This window comes from Engraulis encrasicolus, unplaced genomic scaffold, assembly GCF_034702125.1.
Source record: "Engraulis encrasicolus isolate BLACKSEA-1 unplaced genomic scaffold, IST_EnEncr_1.0 scaffold_25_np1212, whole genome shotgun sequence".
In the NCBI taxonomy this organism is placed as follows: domain Eukaryota; kingdom Metazoa; phylum Chordata; class Actinopteri; order Clupeiformes; family Engraulidae; genus Engraulis; species Engraulis encrasicolus.
In genome coordinates this window covers 2,210,976-2,232,264 of record NW_026945544.1, presented here as the reverse complement: position 1 = coordinate 2,232,264, position 21,289 = coordinate 2,210,976, and the positions used below count along the sequence as shown (strand labels likewise).

Below are 21,289 nucleotides of genomic sequence, written 5' to 3'. Positions count from 1 at the left end.
GCCCCACCTCCCCTGTGCGATTTGAATCCCCCTCCTCTGTCTAATTCTCCCAACTTGTGAAAATAGAAGGCTATCAGTGCGAGCAGAGGCATATAAATGCATGCCAACGGAAAAAAAAACAACAGTTGGTGTTTGCTAATCTGGGTTTTAGTGTTACATGACATTATGAGGTTGAGCTTGTGCTCATCGTTTTGGCGGCAAGTTCCATGAAACATGGAGGAATGCTTATTAATGTTGTCTGTCTGTCTGTCTGTCTGTTTGTTTGTCTGTGACATCACAACCAATTTGATAGCGTTACACAATAATACTGTAGGTAATTGTTTCCCCCCATAGTCTATTCAAGATTAAAGAAGTCTTTGATCACGAAGGGCATTATTTCAAATTAGTAATATTTTCCTCCCTCCTGTTAATATTGCTTATTTACTGCCCCTTGCTTGTACACTGTAGTTGTTGGATTAAAAACAATAACGTGCAGCGCTTTGTCAGGTGCCCTTGCATGATCCACTCAGCCGTACTTCCTTCTTGGGTAGGGGCGGTATTTTCCCTCGACAAGTTTAAACAGCGCCACTGCTGAAGAACTTACCAACTTGAGGAAAGTTGTGTGCCCCACTCTCCCAACACCCCAGAAAGAAAAGCTTACTCATACAAACAGCCCAGCGGATTGTAAAATAGCAGATCAGTTTTATTTAAGATTCATTTCATAAAAAGGCAATGCAACTCATCAAAAATACAATTCATATTTCCATCCAAAAGTGCTTTTCAGTTTAAATAAGAATGTAAACTGAAAAAAAAACTTGAACATAGTCATTAAAAACTGCATTTTCAGCAAGTAACATTACTCAGTCACATGATTACCCATACACCCCCCACCACTGTCTCCACCGCGCTCTACTTCTACCACCACTACCACCACCTGCAGTCGCCACCGCCCGCCATTATTTCCCATGGTGCTCTTTGTCTGCTCAGCGGAGTCGGAGTTGGCCCCTCTCCAGCGCCATCTTGCCCTGTCAGTCCTGCGACTAGAGCAAGAGCTGAGATCTGGAGAAACAGGATCGCACAACTCTCCCCCCCACCACCATCACCACCACCACTCTACTCTACCCTACCCTACCCTACCCAACCCTACCACCCCCCGTAATCTTTCCCTTTTTCCCAGAATCCATTTTTCCCCACCCTCATTTCAGTTCACAACCAAAGCACAACTTTTTCCTTGCCTCCCTGAGAAAAAAAAGTAAATCTCAGCGTAGTTTGGTAGGATTTGGTGTCGTAGTTTCCTTTTTTTGGAAACGAAAAATGTGTCGCGATATTAGTCAGTGAGACGAGCGAGTGAGGAGCCTGGTGTTTTGGCGAAGGGCGCTGAGCAGTTAGTGCTCTTGAATAAATTTTGCATTTGAGGGGGGGTGGTGGGGGTTCATGGGGATTTGAAGCCGCGCATTCTTGTGTGGCTCGTGAAGACTCACATGGTTACCATTGGTGTGCATTGTTAGGGTTATCTGAATAAGCACCAAGCATGTGAGTTTTAACGGGATTGCCCAGGGCACCGAAGAAAAAGGAGAGAGGGCCAGGAGTAATCCCACAGGATTGTGCACACACACTTTACGCCCCTCTCTCTCTCTCTCTCTCTCTCTCTCTCTCTCTCTCTCTCTCTCTCCCTCTCTCCCCAGTACTTGATCTCTTTCTGTCTCTCTCGCTCTGTCTTTTCCTCTTTTCTTGTTCTGTTTCGTTTGGTTTTTTTATAAAGAAGTTAAAATTTGAAATGGTGCCATGTTTCCCAGCGAGCAGAGTTCGTTATTTATTTATCAATAATCCAAGTTTTTATAGTTCAGTTGTGAGGTATGGCCTGCGTATGTGCATGCGTGTGTGTGTGTGTGTGTGTGTGTGTGTGAGATGTCCGGTCCTGTCGCGTCTCCCAGTGCTGGTCTGGTCAGTGTAGTGGTGTCTCTCAGCACAGCGCTCCTCTTCATTGTTTACTTTCCTAATGAGGGGGGCGGGACGGCAAGCTCTGTGATTGACAGCAACATGCTTCCTCTCCCCTTGCCTGTTGGGTCGGAGCCTGTGGCTTCTTGGCTCTGTGTGTGTGTGTGTGTGTGTGTGTGTGTGTGTGTGTGTGTGTGTGTGTGTGTGTGTGTGTGTGTGTGTGTGTGTGTGTGTGTGTGTGTGTGTTTGGGGAACGGCTACAGGGGAAAGAAGGAGTTGAGAAGGGAGGGGGGAATTACACACACACACACACACACACACACACACACACACACACACACACACACACGCCCCTCCCTCCTCATATACCTTCTAAATATTCCTGAAAAAGTTTTTTCCTCCAGTGAGGCTGCAGCCTTGCCTTGCCTTGCCTTGCTCCCCTCGGGGCAGTTCCCTTTGTGGAGTGGGCATTGTGGTTTTTTGACGGAGGGGCAGGAGTAATGACACATCCAATGGAGAGGGAAGAGAAGAAAAAAGGAAGAGAGGAAGAGGGAGGGGAAAAAAACACTCAATCACTCTCTCACACTCCTTCACTTTCTTACAGACATACATGCACACCCACACTTGCGTTCTCTCTCTCTCTCTCTCTCTCTCTCTCTCTCTCTCTCTCTCTCTCTCTCTCTCTCTCTCTCTCTCTCTCTCTCTCTCTCTCTCTGTCTCTCACACACACACACACACACACACACACACACACATGTAGGTATAATCACACACTCGCTCTTACACTCAGATATCTACTCTCTCATACACACATACACTACGTACACTCCAGTGTTAATTTTGTCATCTTTTTTTGATTTAGTCGTAGTCTTAGTCACAATGACGAAAATCAATTTTAGTCTTAGTCATATTTTAGTCATTGCCTTCCCAATTTAGTCTTAGTCTTTGTCTAAATGACGAAAATCAATTTTAGTCTTAGTCAATTTTTAGTCATTTTAGTCATTTTAGTCAACACTGTACATAATAGAACTTCTCCACACACTGCTTCTCCTTTTTAACATATATCATTGACTGGACAGAATAAACCTTCTCCGCGCACTGCTTCTCTTTTTAACATGTATCACACTGTGCAGAATGAAACTTCTTCACACACTGCTTCTCTTTCTCTCTATTGTATTTAACACCAGTGTTAACTTAGTCAGTTTTTTTAAATTTAGTCTTAGTCTTAGTCACAGTGACGAAAATCAATTTTAGTTTTAGTCATATTTTAGTCATTGCCTTCCCTATTTAGTCTTAGTCTTAGTCTAAATGACGAAAATCAAAAAAGGGCTTTGACGAAATATTTTAGTCATAGTCATGGTTGACGAAATTAACACTGGTACACTCACACATACACACAGAGCACGCTTGCTCTCTCTCTCTCTCTCTCACACACACATATACACACACACACACACACACACACAGCTGGCTCCCAGTAAGACAGTCAGGGAGTGTGTGTGCTGCTGTATCCCGGCCCCTGATGGCAGAGGAGAGGAGAGGAGGGCTTGCCAATTACCACACCACTCAGCAACAGGCTTTTCTGCCCTCACTCACTCCAGCCCTCAGAGACTCTGACAGCCCAGCCCACCCAGCACACACACCACAGACAACCACACACCATCAGATACACATAAACGCGTACACACACACACACACACACAGATACACGTAAACGCGTAGACACACACACACACATGCTCAGATACACGTAAACGCGTAGACACACACACACATGCTCAGATACACGTAAACGCGTACACACACACACACACTCACACACGCATACTCTGATACACGTAAACACAAACATGTATGCATGCACGCACATAACCGCGTACACACAAGCTCACACACACACTCGCAATCAGGTACATGTAAATGCAAACACACGCACAATCATACACACATGTACAGTAAATGTTCTCATACACACACACTTAAGCACACACACACTACCATCCGGTACCTGAGCAGTTTGTGCAGGGAGTTCTCCCTCCTCTCCTCACCCCTCCTCTCTTCTCCCCTCTCCTCTTCTCTCTCCCCTCTCCTCTCCTCTCCTCTCTTCTCTCTCCCCTCTCCTCCTCTCCTCCCCTCTTCTCTCCTCTCCTCTCTCCCCTCTCCTCTCCTCTCCTCTCCTCTCCTCTCCTCTCTCTCCTCTCCTCCCCTCTCCTCTCCTCTCCTCTCCTCTCTCCCCTCTCCTCTCCTCTCCTCTCCTCTCCTGTCCTCTCTCGCCTCTCCTCCCCTCCCCTCTCCTCTCCTCCCCTCCCCTCTCCTCTTCTCTCCCCCCTCTCCTCCTGTGCTATTTGAGAAGCGGAGCTCTCCCCAGTACACGTCACCACGGCAGCAGCAAGTGGCTTTTTTCAGGCCCACGCCCACCCCTCTCTCCACAAACATTGCTCCCCTAATCTCTAAAAGACCCTCTTCTTACACACACACACACACACACACACACACACACACACACACACACACACACACACACACACACACACACACACACACACTTGCAGAATTCTCTTAAGCCACTTGACCACTATACCAAAAAATATAACCAGCGTATTTAAATATAGCCAGCGTATTTCCTTTACATTGTACTTTAAAAATAACTGCTATGTAGAATGTATTGTGGTGTATTAGCTGCATAAAGAGGAGATGTGTCAGTCTTTCCAGTACTGGTTGTAGTGGCCAGAGGAGATGGAGAATAGCAGGCTAAATATTGGAACTGTGGCTCTTTGCTCCCAGGGCCACTTCAAAGCCCGGCGGTTTAGACTGGAGAACACACACGCACGCACGCACGCACACACACACACACACACGGCACCCAGCACCCAGCAAGTTGGCTGCACTCAACTGTCGCAACAAGAGATTGAGGGTGAAATTGTGGGCTGTTTTTTTACAGGGGTTTTTTGGTCTACACTCTCTGCATGAGCTCCAAAATGACATACTTACTTATAACAAACGGCAATCTTTAACGAACGACAATACCCAGAATTGCCTACTGTGTGTATATCAAGCATAGCTTCCTGGCAAGAGCGGTTGCTTGCCTAATCTGCACTGGTATCGGACATTTGTGCGTGCATGCGTGTGCGTGTGCTAGTGAATGTGGTCTGATCTAATATTTCAGACCTGCTCACCTGCCTGCAAGACTGGCCCTGCCCCCTGAGTTAGTCAGCGACCAAGACACACACACGTATGCACACACACACACACACACACACACACACACAAACACACACACACACACACACACAATCAGAAACACAAGCACACATCCCTCAGTCGGGCCCAGAGCAGAACATTCTGGAACATGGACAATGTTCTGGAACATGGAAGGCGTGCAGGCGGCGCTAGTCCTAGAGAGCACCCGCATCATCATCATCATCACTATGGGCTACCACATCATGTTTCAACATCACATTCCTACACCCAACTGCCCAGCGGATTAACATACCAAGCCGAACGGCAGCCACACACGCAGACACACACACACACACACACACACACACACACACACACAGACACACACACACACACACAATACACTACATACCTACACGCACGCACACACACACACACACACACAGTATACCACATACAAACTCACACACATGGGCGTACATAGATACACCACACACACACACACACACGGCCCTAGTTGACACCAGTGTTGTTTATGGCTTCCACTCTGTAAGGAAAAGGTGAAAAAACATCAGGTTTAGTCTGTGGCGATTAGAATCGTCCTGTGGAGACGCCACATAGAGATATGCATTTTTGCAGTTTAAAGTCCGGCCCATTTCAGCCACATGTGGGACGTGTGTTCCTTTCTTTTGCTTGCCCAGAGTACTTACCCAGAGTGGTCACGTGTGTGTGTGCGTGTGTGTGTGTGCGCGCGCCTTTGTGTGTGCGTTTGTGTGTGCGTGTGTGTGCACGTGCGAGTGTGTGCGCATGCGTGCATGAGACAGACAGAGAGAGACTGTCTGTGTGCGCTACATGATTTTTGTTCCAGTTTGTAACTTTGAATAAAATTTGTCTGATAAATATTATAATGGTATAGTACTTGTGTGTGTGCATGTGTGTGTCAGAGACAGATGCAATGTAATGTAATATTGTGTGTGTGTGTGTGTGTGTGTGTGTGTGTGTGTGTGTGTGTGTGTGTGTGTGTGTGTGTGTGTGTGTGTGTGTGTGTGTGTGTGTGTGTGTGTGTGTGTGTGTGTGGCGTGAGCAGACTGGCAGAAGACCGAGGCCCAGAAGCGTCGAGAGCAGCTGCTGCTGGATGAGCTGGTCATCCTGGTCAACAAGAGGGACGCGCTGGTCAGGGACTTGGACGCCCAGGAGAAACAGTACGTCCCCCTCTTTCTCTCTATCTCTCTGTCTCTCTCTCTCACACACACACACACACACACACACACACACACAGACACAGACACAGACACAGACACAGACACACAGACACAGGGACTTGGACGCCCAGGAGAAACAGTACGTCCCCCTCTCTCTCTCTATCTGTCTGTCTCTCACACACACACACGCACACACACACACACAGGGACCTGGATGCCCAGGTGAAGCAGTGTGTCGCGCTTTCTCCTTTTTCCGTCTGTCTATGTTAGTCTGTCCGTCTCTTTTCTTCCTGTGTCTCTGTTAGGGACCTGGAAGGACTCCCAGGAGAAACATCACGTCTCTCTGTCTCTCCTCTGTCTGTCTCTGTTGGTGTGTCTATCTTCTTATCTCTCTGTCAGGGACCTAAATGTTTAGGAGAACCAGTATGTCTCTCGCTCTCTCTCCATCAGTCTTTGTTAGTTTGTCTTTTTGTCTCTGTTATACTGTCTGTGTTCTCTTAATTTTGCTTCTCTCTCCCTCTCTCTCTCTCTCTCTCTCTCTCTCTCTCTCTCTCTCTCTCTCTCTCTCTCTCTCTCTCACAAACACCTCCTCATTCTCTGTGTCTGTCTCTCCTCCCATCTGTCTGTCTCCTCTGTACATCTGTCTTTCCCCTGTCTGGGTGTCTGTCTGTCTGTCTGTCTTCATCCACTATCACATGGTGGGGCAAAGCATGATGGGATGGGACGGGACAGCAGGGTACAGTGCGGTGCGGTCCGGGGGCCTGGCGTTGAGTGGCCTAGCCAGGGATAAGCTGACGACAGCAGGGTGGAGGGTTTGGGCTGCAGGGGTGGAGGTTGGCTGGAGTGGATGGCTCTAGGGCTAGAGGCAGTGGGGTAGTGAGTGGACACAGGTAAGGTGGCTGGCTGGCCTGGTTGGGCTGGAGTGGAGGGGCAGACAGGTGAGGTTGCTGGGCTGTACCGGTGGTGCGGTGGTTGGGCTAGAGGAGCAGAGAGGTGGGGTGGTTGTAGGGCTTGTAGAGGTGGTGTGGCAGAGAGGTAAGGCAGCTGAGCTTGTAGGGTTAGCTAGGCTGCAGGTAAGCAGGCATTGTGCTTCCAGGAGGCCATGGGGGACTGGTGCAGCTAGCTGTAGAGAGAGAGAGAGAGAGAGAGAGAGAGAGAGAGAGAGAGAGAGAGAGAGAGAGAGAGAGAGAGAGAGAGAATGCAGGTAGCCAGGTGTGTGTTTACATGAGTGTGAGACTTTGCATTATGACACTGCATGTAAGTGTGTGAATATGTGTGACTCAGTATGTGGGTTTGTGTGAGTATGTCTGTGCGCATGGATGATTGTGTGTGTGTGTGCGTGCGTGCGTGTGAATGTGATGGTGCAGTATAGTGCAATACATAAGTATGATCCCTGCCACCACACTCTGTTCGTTGCCTTCACCTCTCCCACCTGTGTGTCCCTCCATGTCCTAACCCACACGTGTGTGTGTGTGTGTGTGTGTGTGTGTGTGTGTGTGTGTGTGCGTGTGTGTGTGCGTGTGTGTGTGTCCGCAGGGCCGAGGAGGAGGATGAGCACCTGGAGAGAACTCTGGAGCAGAATAAGGGCAAGATGGCCAAGAAGGAAGAGAAGTGTGTCCTTCAGTGATTGCCATCTTTTATTACCTTTTTTTCCTTTTATCCGAAAAAAAAAACTGAAAGCGTAATTTTTTTAAGGACATGTAAAGGGGATTTGTCATCAGTAGAGACTTTTAAATACCCCCCTACCTCCCTTCCCCTCTCTCATTCTCACCCCCCCCCCTCTCTCTCTCCCACTCATACTCTCTCGCTCTCTTAATTCATTTCATTTTAAGACATGTGACCCTTTGAAAAGAGATCTATTTGTTTATCTGCGTGCTGAGCAGAGACTCTTGGCTGGAGGTGTCATGTGTCCAGCCTCCTCGTTTGCTTTCTACTGACTTTATACTGAGAGAAAATTCCTCCACTTTTAAAACAAAATATCCAATTTTATTGTCTCTTTTTATTTTTTTGTTTTATTTCTTTCATGTCCTTCAGTTTTGTTAAAAACAAGGTACTTGTTATGTAATATAAAATTATATATGTATTATATACACATCCCCAGTGTAAAAGTCTTGAATTTAAAAAAAGAAAGAAATAGTGAGTACTGACCTCTGCTGAAGAGAGGAGGGGAGAGTATTAAGCAGCTTTTTGAATTTGAATCCCAATGGTTTGTACAGCCACACACGGCCTTGCCAGTCTGAATGTCTTTTAATCCCGACAGTGGAACTTGTTTTTAAAGTAGATTCAAAAAAAGAGAAACCTAGTTACAGCACAAAGTTGTTTTATCTTGGGGAAACTTTTATTACCATCATTTTCTGGGATTACATTTTAAAAAAGTAACTTTCAAGCTTAAAAAAGGAGAAAATCATATCGTTTCAAAAAAAAAAAAAACTGACAATATGAGATGAACACGACTAATAACGGTCCTCATGCATTTGCAAACAATGTTTGTTACTTGATAATCTCTTTTAAAGTTCTTTAGATTTTAGGGTTTTACAAATGAAACATTTCAGTATGAATATAAAAAAGGGCCGTGCGGTGCATTTCAGAGAATCAGTCATTGCTCTGTGGCTTTGGTGACTTATTTTGTGCTTGAACACAGTTTACCAAAATGTTTTTTTGTTTCTCTCAGTGGCACAGAGCCACAGTTGATGCATGGACTCAACACCAGGAAGCGGACTATCTTGTTGTATATTTTTCATCGTTAGTCTGATGGGGGTTAGCTTGCAGCTGGTTTTGAAAAAGAAAAGGAAAGAAAAGAAAAAGAAGACTTAAATTTCCACATTTCAGCAAGAAAGCAAGAGCGTAATTATTTATTGCGGTGTGTCTTTTTTTGGCCACAGCTAAAGCAACTAACACCATGTGCATTTGCTCAAGGAGGTTGTTTGTATTTATTGTAAACTTTAAAAAAAGAAACTTAAGCTTTCATTTGCAAACCTCACAGTTTTGTTTTTGTTTTTCACACATCTCTGTTGCAGCGGTGTTATTGTGCAAGCATTTACCTGTTTATTTATTCCAGTGTCAGACTATTCAAGTCATCAATAAAAACTTCAATGCTTTCATACTCAATACATGCTGTCTGTGCAAGTTTGTGTCAGCCCCAAATACACAACCTGGTAGAGACCAATGGGGACTCGCATGCAACATGAAAATGTCATGAATAAATTATTTAAGTTTGATTTTCATCTGCAGGTATTTATTTTTTAATGTGCCACTATAGTCAATAGTGCTGTGGAGCGTGCAGATCAGACAGGTATAGCCCATATATCGTGTTATCTTAAAGTTTATCTTCTTTCTCTTCGTGTTTTCATTTGTTCCTGACTTACATCGGCGTCGATACGGAGCGGCATGTTGCATAATCTTGGATAATACTTTTGTGGCCAGATATCTATCCATATATGAATCCAAATGACAATACCACAGATTAACATTTCCCGACACAGTCTCCCAATAGTAAGGAATTATTCTTACAAAGATATTATTCTTTTGGGGGAACCCCTCTGAATTTGCATTTGTCTACAAATGTAGATTAATTTTTCATGTTGAATTGGAATCAAATTGTCATATTTGATTTCAACCCAGGCATGTCAATGCAGCGTCACCACAAGAGAGCACATTTAGTGTACAATGCCCCGATCTGGCCAATTCCCCTTGCGCTTTATGGCTATTTATAAATTAGTATTTGCATTCTGTTTTGTTTGAGGTCGATGGCGACTAGCCGCTCCTCTGAGGCAGATTAGGCCGAATCACTTTGTACAGAACATCTGTTTTCTCGCGCATATTTTTCACGGCGTAACAGGGGAGAGCGAGCGAGGGAGGCTGAGGCAGAGAGACTCCTCTTGACTGACTGCGGAATACCCATCGTTGCAGCTCCGCATCCGCGATTAAACACGGCCAATACGTTTTGACAGCTGACGTCCTCCCTGGCCTTTCTAATACTTTCAAATTAATTTGCTGATCGCTTCTCTGCTTGGGTCCGACTGTAGGCTACATCCATATGATGTCCCCCTAAGGCGCTTTTGTTTTTTTTTATTTTTCTGCAGTTATCGCGGATGACTATAATCTTCTGAATGGAGCTCACTAAATGGCGCTCACAAACGATTACACCCCGGTGAAGGGCATTTGTTTGTTGCCTTAACTAATCATATAGTTTCACTCCGTTAGTGGGGAGAATATGATTGGGATATTTGGTATGCATTACAACATCAGCATGGTCTGTGCAATTGAAATGAAATTATCTTTCCTTTATGGAAAGAGAGGGAGAGCGAGAAAAGGTGGGCTTTTTCTTCGAAAACTATTATTTCTGTAGCCACTGTGAGATATTGTGTTTTTTATCTCGGATTTTTCATCGTCACCAGAAATGTAAGATAAAGGTAATTAAAAAAAAAATACACTGGATGTAGAATTGCCTTAACTGCATGGGTATGCTTTAAATTTCCTTGGAATAACGCAGTGCGCATTGCATACATTTGTATAGCATTACATAGGTGCTTAATGTGTTTGTGTTACTATTTTGTATTCATTATCAAAACAATTATATAGGCCTACTACTTGCGTTTGCACAACTTAAATTGCCGTGGAATCGCACACAAAACTGGAGAATGGCAAGTTAACAATTAATCGACGGAAAACTAAACAGCAAAGCTAAAAAACGACCTGTTTAAAAACAAGCTACCACATCAACTTGAACCTAAAGATATTAGACGTCTCTTACCTGAACATATTTCCATGGATTTATTCCAGGCAATCTATGCGTGGGTTACTGAACATTGAACATAAACCTTAGGTCAACATTAAACGTTATAGAAGAATAAAACTTAACAGCATTTCTGTGGAAATTATATTGTCTGTAAGGCAGAACAGTCCGTAAAAAAAACTTCTCCCGGTCTCCGCAGCGCACTGGGCGGCTCGATATGCCGAGGGCAGCTCTCCTGGCCCCGGCTGTGGATGCGCGCACTTTGAAGTCCGTGGCCTCACCTCGCAGGTGTTGATCAGTGGGATTTCAGCAAAGCCTCGACCACCGAACCTCTTTCCCGCTCCCTCGCTTTAAAAACGCACCAAGGGAAAACACGAGTGATCCTGCTAAGCACGGGGCACTCACTATATCGTATTTTATGCATCATCCCTTTAATAAGCACCGACAACATCCGCGACCTGCTCCAATCTTGCCGGCAAGAGAGACCAAACTTTTCCCCCTCCTCTCTTAGCCTCCTCTAATCCCGAGCTTTACGAGCTCAGCATTAAGAAAATTCGACTGCAATTTGGGATTAGACAAAATACTCTTATTACAAAAGGTTCCTGCAACTTGATAGCTTGATACTTGTTCTGGGGTTTATCACAGCGCCTTAACCACGTCAGAGCCTTTAAAAAACATGAAATCTTGGGAATTGCCAGAATAATGCTGCTCTTTTGTGTTTTTAAAGACACGCTTTGTCATGGACTCGTGCAGAATTTTGCTGTGGACATGATAGCAGAGCATGGAGAATCCAGCCTCTTAACAAGCTGTGAAGAGGGGCCTTTCTAAGAATTTTACTTTTTCTCTCATTTTTTGCGTCCCAAGTTTGCATAATGTTTAATATGCGCAGGCCTGCCTTTGAGCAGGTGCAGGCCTTTGCGCAACTTGCAATAACTTTTCTCTCTGCTTCCCCAGCCACTGATGGTATTGCAAGTGCATCTCTGTTCTCCCTAAGAGTACTTTTGTCAATGACTTTAAGGGATGTATAGAGGAACGTGTAAATCCGGCTTTTGATTGGGCGGCCCATATAGTAAAAATGTAATTTGGTTTCCCTTTGGCGGTCACTTGCTTTGAACATTAGCTCGCTTTCAGCTCGGGCCTCAATTAGAATGAGTTGATTTTGTGCGATTGACAAAGGGAGCGAGCACAGCCTTATTAGGGTCCTGTGAGCATCTCGCCGACCCTTTGAGAAACAGTTAAGGCAACACTGCGCCCTCCATGATATTCTGTTACCGTGTTTTATTGCCGTTTCTTTGGGAAAGTGAGGCTTGAAAGGTACTTTCTTTGATTTCCGAGGCGCCAATTCGCTTCGCGTTTTGGTTTCATTTATTTTCGGGAAGAGCAGTTTTTGGGAGTTTTTTTCTCCCAATTCTTTTCACATCTTCCCACCGCGTGGTAAAGGACTGTGTCCCTATTAAACTTTACGACGACTATTCTGAAATGTAATTCCAAGTGGGGATTAGACCGCCATTAATATTCATGAGATTGGCATACAATAAAAAAGAAAATAGATTAAAATAGATAAATTAAACTTTTTAAGTTACATAGAACTTTATTTTACATTGTTTTGGCATCGCTAGACAGCATGTTTAAAATAGGCCTATTCATGTTATATCTGTTGGTGAGCTCTACGATGTTTACAAAAAAAATGGAAAACATTCTAGTGTCCAGGCGGCTAACCACTAACTCCTATGATTATCTTTAGTTTGTTTTGTTGGCCTGCGTAAACGTGCGTAAACGCATGCCATATTAAATACACCACTTTTACATACTAGACCCGTCCTCTTTTCTACCCTAATAATTAACGGTCTCATGGAGCTCCTAATGCCTTTTATGCCCGAGTGACCAACCTCAAAACAAAAAAATCGCTTGTGAATTAAAAAGCTAAGAAAATGTTTCATAAATATAAGGCTACAAGTACAGTAGCCTACTCTAGCGCAGACGATCAGTGTTCCATATACGTGTGATTTTTGTAGCTAGTCTATGCTGTTTAGTTGATCCTAACGGGCAAAACAAGTGGGGATCAGGCCTGCAGTCTCTCCCTTTTCGTTTCAACCATGTCCCTCAAAGCCTCTGTTCACGGCACGCAGATGATGGCAGAAGAAGTCTACTTTTTATTGGCTACTCTACACACACACACTCCAGGCCATTCACTTGACCCAATCATTCCAGTTTTAACAAATAAATGAGTTTGAGCTTCCTGATTATTTAGCATTTTTGCTCTGCATTATACGTAGATGATGGTGACCCAAACATGCGTCTAAATGTTTTTCTCCAACATATGTTGGGTAGATAGAAACATTTTGTGCCTTTAAAATCTGCCCGGCCATGCAGGTTTCTGTTGCCCTCAGTGGAACTGGAGTGGGAACGCTTTACGCAAGGGGTTTGGCTGTCTGCGCTGTCTGTCAAACAGGGAAGGAGAGGTGATTGGTTGGCATGGGCGGATCTGCATTTGTCCTACACTCATAGAGGGGCAGGGTAGGGAGAAGGTGGTCAATCTCAATCTGTCTACATTTGCAATCACCTTAACACAGTGACAGACAAGCCACCAGCCAAGGCAAATGAGTTTTTATTTGGTTTTAAACCCCGGAAACATCTGATGACTTGGCTACAAATGAGAAACACAACGACGGAGCACGTGTGCCATACCAACACCTTTTGCATGCGTGCGTTTTAACGCCCGTCTTCCGAGTTCGCCTGTTTATTTGAGTTCGAGCTGCTCAAGTTCTCTGGTGTTGCTGTCCTTCCTGCTCTGGTGGATATTTTAATCGCTTGCCTTTTTGATCATTCTTCACCTGAGGAGAAAGGGTGGATACGGAGGGGAGGTAAAACAGGTAAGGAAATATTTTAAACGTCCTCAAGTAGGCTAGTTTCAAATGTGCAAGGTGACTTGTATAATTTAGTTGGGAAAGACTTGCGTTTCAAGACGGAAATCGAAATCCTGGCTGAATGACGAGGAGTTGCGCTGCACTCGCCGTTGCTGTTTTGACCCTTCTTATAAACTTATAGGCCTATCTAGAGTTAAAATTATTACCCTCGCCGATTTTATGACGTGTTTTCATTTGCCACGGCGGCTCTAATTGCAGCTGGTCTATACAGCATTTATTTAGGTTGTTACGAACAGCACAATTCAGAGAAGTTTAAATAAAAGAACAATGTAAATACATTAATTGTAATGGTACGATTGCATTTCTACTTCGTTGTTAACAGGCATTGGACAGCATTTGTCCATTTAGAAGGTCTACACTACCTACTTTGGGGATAATTGGAGAGGCGTGTTTTAGTTTTCATTTATTTTACAGATAAGGCCGCTGCTTAAACGTTTTCCCTAGAGGCCTAATCTAAATTGCAATTGGGCTCATTTGCACCAAGATCTCTCGTCCTTTCAAATCAGTTTTACAGCTGGAAATGTACTTTAGGAGACATCCGAATACACACACTTGGGACGTGGTGTGGCTCTCTCAGCAAGGGGCAAATAGTTCCTGCCGCAAAAGAAATGCCGAGTTTCCGCCCATTAGCTAAATAAATTGGTGTATTAGTTTTAGCTTAACGTCGAAATTGGGCTAAATTACAGTTGGCAGAATACACATTTTCTTAGACTTCCATTTGATGGCATTTTCAGGAAATATGGCAATTCGGCCTACTGCCCTGCAGTTGATTGTTTGCAAATTGTGACCCAAATGGAGCCAAATTGAATCAAATTGAATTATTTATGTTTGATAGAGGTGCTTGAAAGCATACACACACAATATGTAGCCTACTTTAAAGTGGTGAGTTATTGAAATTAAGAAATGCTTATTTGAAGAAACAGACCAATGGGCTTCTTTGGACACGCTCCCTGTGGAAGGCCTGTGCCTAGGCCAGTTCTTTTGTAAACTTAAATTCTTAAATAGCCTATTGCAACGGCTGTGCCTTATTATGTCTAGTTGCATGCATAGTTATGTCCTTGTTTAGTTTCATTAGTAAAACATGAAACTGAACTTCCCATGCCCGGTCGACTTAACTGGTGCGCATGGAGATTTTTTATTTTATTTTGGGGAATTTACTCACCTGCTTGAGTTGTGTCGATATCAGGCTGTTAATCGACATGCAGACTTTGTTTTGGACCTAGAGTCATATGTCTGCTAGGCCTACTTAAAAATGCATTCTGACTCGTCCGACAAGGATGTCGCACTGAAAATCATTTGGACGGACAGGGTCTGCATATTTTGAGGAAAAAAATGAAAATAGTTAGGCTACCTATTCGTTATCATTTTGGTTATGTAGGCCTAGCTTTATTTTTTTAAGGTTATTCTGATATGTCGATTCGACGATTTAGCTCAATACATGGGGATCTGCATAAAAACTTTAATCCTTCTCTGAATAACAACTCAAATGGATTTAAAGAAAACTGCATCTATTCTACTAGAAGTAGGCTACGCTAATGCGCTCTCGACTTTTTGCAGTCTCCTTACTGCGCAATGTGTTTACGGCCTGGTGCTTTGTGTTGTTTTCTCGGCACTTTGTAAATAATTGATTTTCTGCGTTTTTAGTGTCTTTATTTGGGACGTTTTCTCCGGCAAGCTGCAACATCGGGGCAAATCGAACTATTGGCAAGAGCTGGGGGGACCGGTGACTGCCTCTAGCATGATGTCATATCTCAAACAGCCCCCCTACGGCATGAACGGCCTGGGGCTCAGCGGCGCTGCCATGGACCTGCTTCATCCGTCCGTGGGGTACCCAGGTGAGCCATCGCCACGCCGGCATCCAGCCACCATTGTTGCCTACGTGCACTCCAGCTTGTGGCGCATCCACGGAACTAGAATCACCTCATAACTTTCTAAAGGGCGCACAGGGCCTCTGGCGAAGGGACATTCTGAACGGAATCTGAAATAATCCCACAAAGATATTTGTAGATGTACAGTTGGAGTGTCAGAAAATAATGGATGTCTTGGATATCCGTCTTTAAATTACATGTTATAGGTTAGGCTTCACAGACTTGTTTAATTGTTTAAATGTTGTTTATGTTGTGAGGGGCTGTTCTCCTTAGTAGCCTATGCTATTGTCTTTCTGGAGAGCCAAGGGGTCTATCTTGACGATTGTGTGGCCTGACTTCTGTTGCTGCCCCACTCATGTTTCTTTTATGTTCATGTACCTCAGCAACTCCAAGGAAACAGCGGCGGGAACGGACGACATTCACGAGATCCCAGCTGGACATTCTGGAGTCCCTGTTTGCCAAGACGCGCTACCCCGACATCTTCATGAGGGAAGAGGTCGCGCTGAAAATCAACCTCCCCGAGTCTCGAGTCCAGGTAACTCGCTCATTAAAATGTCTTCCAGCGTCTGTGTAGAACCCATAGCCTACTCTAAATAGAGAGGATGCAACTGGTTCAGTTGTTTAGTGTAGGCCTAGTTGTAGGCCAGCGGTAGGCCGCTACGTGACCCCAAGAACCTGCTCAGTGGCCCCCTCTTGTGACGGTAGCAAACTTTCTTTTTCCTCTTGTAAAGTGGAGACTGCTCTCACACTCTTCACATGAAAGCCATGGCTATGCTGTAAGACTTGTGCGGGCCTCCCAATTTCCGTTCGTTTAAAAAAAGAATGAAACAAAGCTGAAGAACCTGTGGGCCCAGTGATTCACATGGACCTCTTCTTGGGTTTTTGGTTTGCTGACATTAAAAAAATGAATTCCAGGAACATGCTCTGAAATATAAATTTTTGCTGTTATGGAAGTAACCAAATTCCTGGTAGGCTATTGTCATTACACATAGGCCTAAGATTTGTAGCCTTGTTTTAATTGAAGTGGCATTTCTATCAGTGAAATTATGAAAATTGAACAGTCATTTATTAAAATGAAAAGATGTTAATTTATAGAGTAAATGGTTTATTTTTGGAAATGCAATTATAATCTTGGTGGAATATGCGTGAGAAGCAGAGCAGAGGTTTGTACACAAGTAGACCTTGTAGAAATGGCTTGATTACGGCATCTCTGATGGGGAAACTCAATAGCCTGTTATCTCAGTGGCATCTACAACATACTATGAAATCAGAGCCAGAGCGTAGAGGAAAAAAATGGAGCTGGAGGAGGGGGGGGGGTGCAAACGAATGTCGCTAATGGCTAATAATAACCATCACTTTTTCACTGTGATTTAGCACAATGGCTGCCCTCATGTCTTTCAAACAGCCATCAGTGTTTTTTTCCCTCAGTGCTGTGAAACTCATATCTCTCTTTCTCTCTCTCTCTTTCTCTCTCTCTCTCTCTCTCTCTCTCTCTCTCTCTCTCTCTCTCTCTCACCTGGGGCCTGCTCTCCTCTCCTGGCCTCTCCTCTCCTCAGGTGTGGTTTAAGAACCGGCGAGCGAAGTGTCGGCAGCAGCAGCAGAGTGGCAGCAGTGCCAAGGCGCGTCCGCCCAAGAAGAAGTCGTCCCCGACGCGCGACAGCACCGGCTCGGAGAGCAGCGGCCAGTTCACCCCTCCGGCCGTCTCCAGCGCCGGCTCCTCGGCCAGCTCCAGCTCGTCCACGGGCGGCGGTGGCGGTGGCGGAGGGGGTGGAGGTGGCGCGGTGGGCACGGGCGTGGGCAGCAACACGGGCATCAGCAGCACCTCTACCTCCATCAGCACCGTCTCGTCCATCTGGAGCCCCGCCATCTCGCCCGGCTCTGCCCCCGCGCCGCCCGTCACCCTGCCCGAGGCCGTGGCGCCCTCCAACACCTCCTGCATGCAGCGCTCGGTGTCTGGCTCGGCCGCCTCCTCTTACCCCATGTCCTACAACCAGCCGGCAGGCTACAGCCAGGGCTACCCGGCCCCGTCCGGCTCCTACTTCGGCGGGGTGGACTGCGGCTCCTACCTGGCCCCCATGCACTCGCACCCCCACCACCCGCACCAGCTCAGCCCCATGACAGCCTCGTCCATGTCGGGACACCCCCACCACCACATCAGCCAGTCCTCAGGGCACCACCATCACCACCACCATCACCACCAGGCCTACAGTGGAGCCGGACTGGCCTTCAACTCCTCTGACTGCCTGGATTACAAAGAACAGACAGCCTCCTCCTGGAAACTCAACTTCAACGCCACAGACTGTCTGGACTACAAAGACCAGGCTTCATGGAGATTCCAAGTCTTGTGATTTTTTTTTTTCTCCCCTCGCCCTTCCTTCTTGTACCCCCTCCTCTCCTCCTCCTCCTCCCTCTTTCTTCTGCCCTCTTGTTTTTCATAGTGTGCTGTTTTAAGGAAAAAAGTATATGAACTTTTAAAAGTTAACAAAATAGTTAGATGTTCACCACCTTTTTAAAAAAGACACCTTTCCTCTTCCCTCTCCCTCCCCGGAAAAAAGTAAACAGTGACATTGGAAGACTATGGACGAGATGAAAATATAAATAAAAAAGTTACTTTTTACTTTTGTCAATGAAGAATTGTGATACAAAAAAATGGCCTGGGAAGAACTCGCAAATGCTGGACAGTAAACGCACCACATTCAAAAAAACAAAAAACGTTTCGTCAAAACTTCAGAAACCACCAGCCCACTTCAACCTCTTCAATTGTGTCGCGCCCGAGTCCTATTATGGAATACAGTTGTTTCTTCTCTGCCCTTGCACAGCGACGCTGACGGGTCACTGGCCTTCTTACCTCCGTTCCCGTCCCCAAAAAACTGTATAGTTTCTGCCGATGTTTTCTTTTTTTTTTGTTATTTTTAGGACGACAGAGATTTTTAGTCAGCTGCATAAAGGGAGCTGAAATGTGTAAATATGTATTTGGGTCAGTTACAGTGACCACATTTAGCCGTTTACTGGATTTGGAATGGTTTAAGACATTGCAAAACGGGAGTTTTATGTAAATCTTTTTTGTTTGTTTTTTTGTTTTTCTCCACAATATTCCAAAGAGAACAATTCGGCCGTGTTACCCCTCACTTTTGTTCATAGCAGTTCTCTCTTTATCCCACCCTAAAAAAGGATGATATTTTAAGACAAGCAAAAAAAATTGCTGCAATAATGTATCTTAAACGAATTGGTATTAATTTGGGTGACAACTGAATCATTGTAGAGACAGAAATGTTTTAAAATGTTATTTTATAGTGCTGTGCGTCATGTTTCTATAACAGCACAAAATCATATCAATATTTCAAAATTTGCTTTGGTCAGATTTCAACAGTGATATAGGCCTACTGGTTTAATTTAAACAGCACTTGATTTAGGCTACTGTTTTAATCAAAAGAACATTTTTTTTGGTAAAAATGGATTTTTAGGGCCATGCACCGTTTCAAAATGCCAGTGAAATTCTGAATGTATTCCAGGCGAGCGCCCCTCCGGTCATCATGTCCATAAAATAAAGATCAGTTAACAAAGACTAAACTCTACAATGGATTTTGTGTGGAGTGTTTTTCACGTGCAGCATCCACATGCTCGTGAAGGTTTCAACGAATATATTTCTGCGTGCGTATTTTGGCTAAACTTGAGTCAAACATGGTTAAATTAACATTATAAATTGTAGTTTTTCCACTGTTGTATGTTAATGTTTTTTCAGTTTATAAAATGCATGTGTCTAGCAGTCCAATTGAGGTTTTGTTCCCGTTCCTGTGCACTCCGGGGTTTAGCCTACTGTGCCTGTCTTAATTTGTTCTGAACTGCGCGTTTTCGTGAAGGATTCTCACGCTTTCATTGGATGAGGAAGTTAAAAAGGTTAACTCGACCGGATTAAAATTTGGTTGGTGAGCCCATTCTGGCTTGCAGTCAAACCCAGGCATGAGCATGAAATAGCATCCAGTCTCTCCCCTCTCTCAAATGCAATAGGCTGGAGAGGAAAAAAAAGAACATGCACAGTTGAAGGGAAGGATGGTAAAAGAAGTAAATCTCACATTTTGCAGGAAATGTTTTTGAACGAGAGAGACGCTTTAAAATGTTCCCAATATTTTGTTATGCTCATTTGATCAGCTCGTAATTGAATGCGAGAGTGTAAAAAGCAGGATAATTACTTCCCCGCGTAACGCTGCGAGCGAGTTTATCCAAAATAACCTGCAGCGGTATCACCACTTCTGCTTCGGTAATTACGAGGGTGGAGTCGGGTTAATGGGTCAAATGTGGAGAGCGAGTACATTAGAGTAAAGCTGCTGTCGGGCATTAGCCCATTAAAACGAAAGAGAGCGAGCGAGAGAGGGGGGTGAAAAGAAAACAACTCGCCGCGCTTGGCAAGCCTCTTTAGGCTCTTCTGTCATGCAGGTCTGAACAGTTAAACAAAATTCGCCCGTCAGAAGTCTTCCTTCATGGGCAGAATTTTGAAACTCATCTATCAGGGGCATAGAGATAAGGCATGGGAAATAATTTGTATACTCACCAGTCACACGTTGTTTACATTTTATCAGGGACACCAGTGGCTTGTGTGGAAGCATATCTGCCTTTCTACCCGCCACAGGCATGCATTTTGTAAGGTCACATACTCCTAATTTGTGTGAAAAATTTAAAGGGAATAATAGGACAAGTGTGAAGCTTTAATTAACATCAATATGTGTTCTTTGTATGTTAATTATTAACATCCAGCAGCTGAATAAATAACTCGCCCAAGATAACATTAAACATGTTTGTATTGCAGTCCTCGCGATGGCACAGCGGGCTTTCTCCCGCCGCTGCGCGCCTGTACATAAACACGGACGGATTTGTCAAATTTGCATCAAACAAACATTTGCCACCAAGACTGGGGAATAATTTAGGATGCGTTCTGGAGTCGTCTCCACGTGGAACACCTGCCCGCCTGGTAATGGACAACGTTTCAAAAGGAATAGCGCTGTAGTCCTATAGGCTATTAAAATGCATGTAGACCTATGTGTTTTTAGAGTTAAAACATTTCGATAAAATGTGGTCAAAACAATGGTGGACAAAACATGGTCAAAATAAGATGGGTTCACCGCGTAGGCATAGTAAATGTCTTGGGGCAAATATCATTAGGCCTGCATTTTTCATAAAAATAAAAACAATTGGGTCAGTCATGTGATCATTAAAAATGTCGAGGTGTAGCCTATAAACTTAAAAAACTTGTAACTAGTTCAGGCCTATTTAGTCGTAGCGTATGTAATAAACGTGGTAAAAAATAAAAAAAAATAAAAAACGTTAAACCAAGTGTCTGGTTTATTATCCCATGGCAGTGTGCGCCTATAATCCGTCTATAATAGCCTAGGCCTAGGTCTTCTTTAATTTCGCCCAAACATGGATTCAAATTCACATAGTCTACATAGGCTATTCGTTTACTTC

General features: G+C 44.5%; 2 protein-coding genes across 3 annotated transcripts in view; both read left to right on the top strand.

Moving 5' to 3' along the window:
* The window catches only part of ehbp1 (EH domain binding protein 1), a 286,125-nt gene extending 276,718 nt beyond the window's left edge, over positions 1–9,407 (top strand). For both annotated transcript variants that reach the window (XM_063192821.1, XM_063192822.1), the window contains exons 24-25: positions 6,185–6,299; positions 7,836–9,407. In XM_063192821.1, coding sequence (XP_063048891.1) covers positions 6,185–6,299; positions 7,836–7,926 — 206 coding nt within the window. In that variant the 3' untranslated portion in view covers positions 7,927–9,407. The remainder of the gene's footprint in view (positions 1–6,184; positions 6,300–7,835) is intronic.
* A 4,144-nt stretch (positions 9,408–13,551) lies between these two features.
* On the top strand, positions 13,552–19,407 carry otx1 (orthodenticle homeobox 1). Its single transcript, XM_063192855.1, has 4 exons — positions 13,552–13,907; positions 15,606–15,796; positions 16,213–16,364; positions 17,386–19,407. The coding sequence occupies exons 2-4, from the start codon at positions 15,700–15,702 to the stop codon at positions 18,175–18,177; spliced, it is 1,041 nt and encodes a 346-aa protein (XP_063048925.1). The 5' UTR covers positions 13,552–13,907; positions 15,606–15,699; the 3' UTR covers positions 18,178–19,407.
* The last annotated feature ends 1,882 nt before the right edge of the window (positions 19,408–21,289 follow it).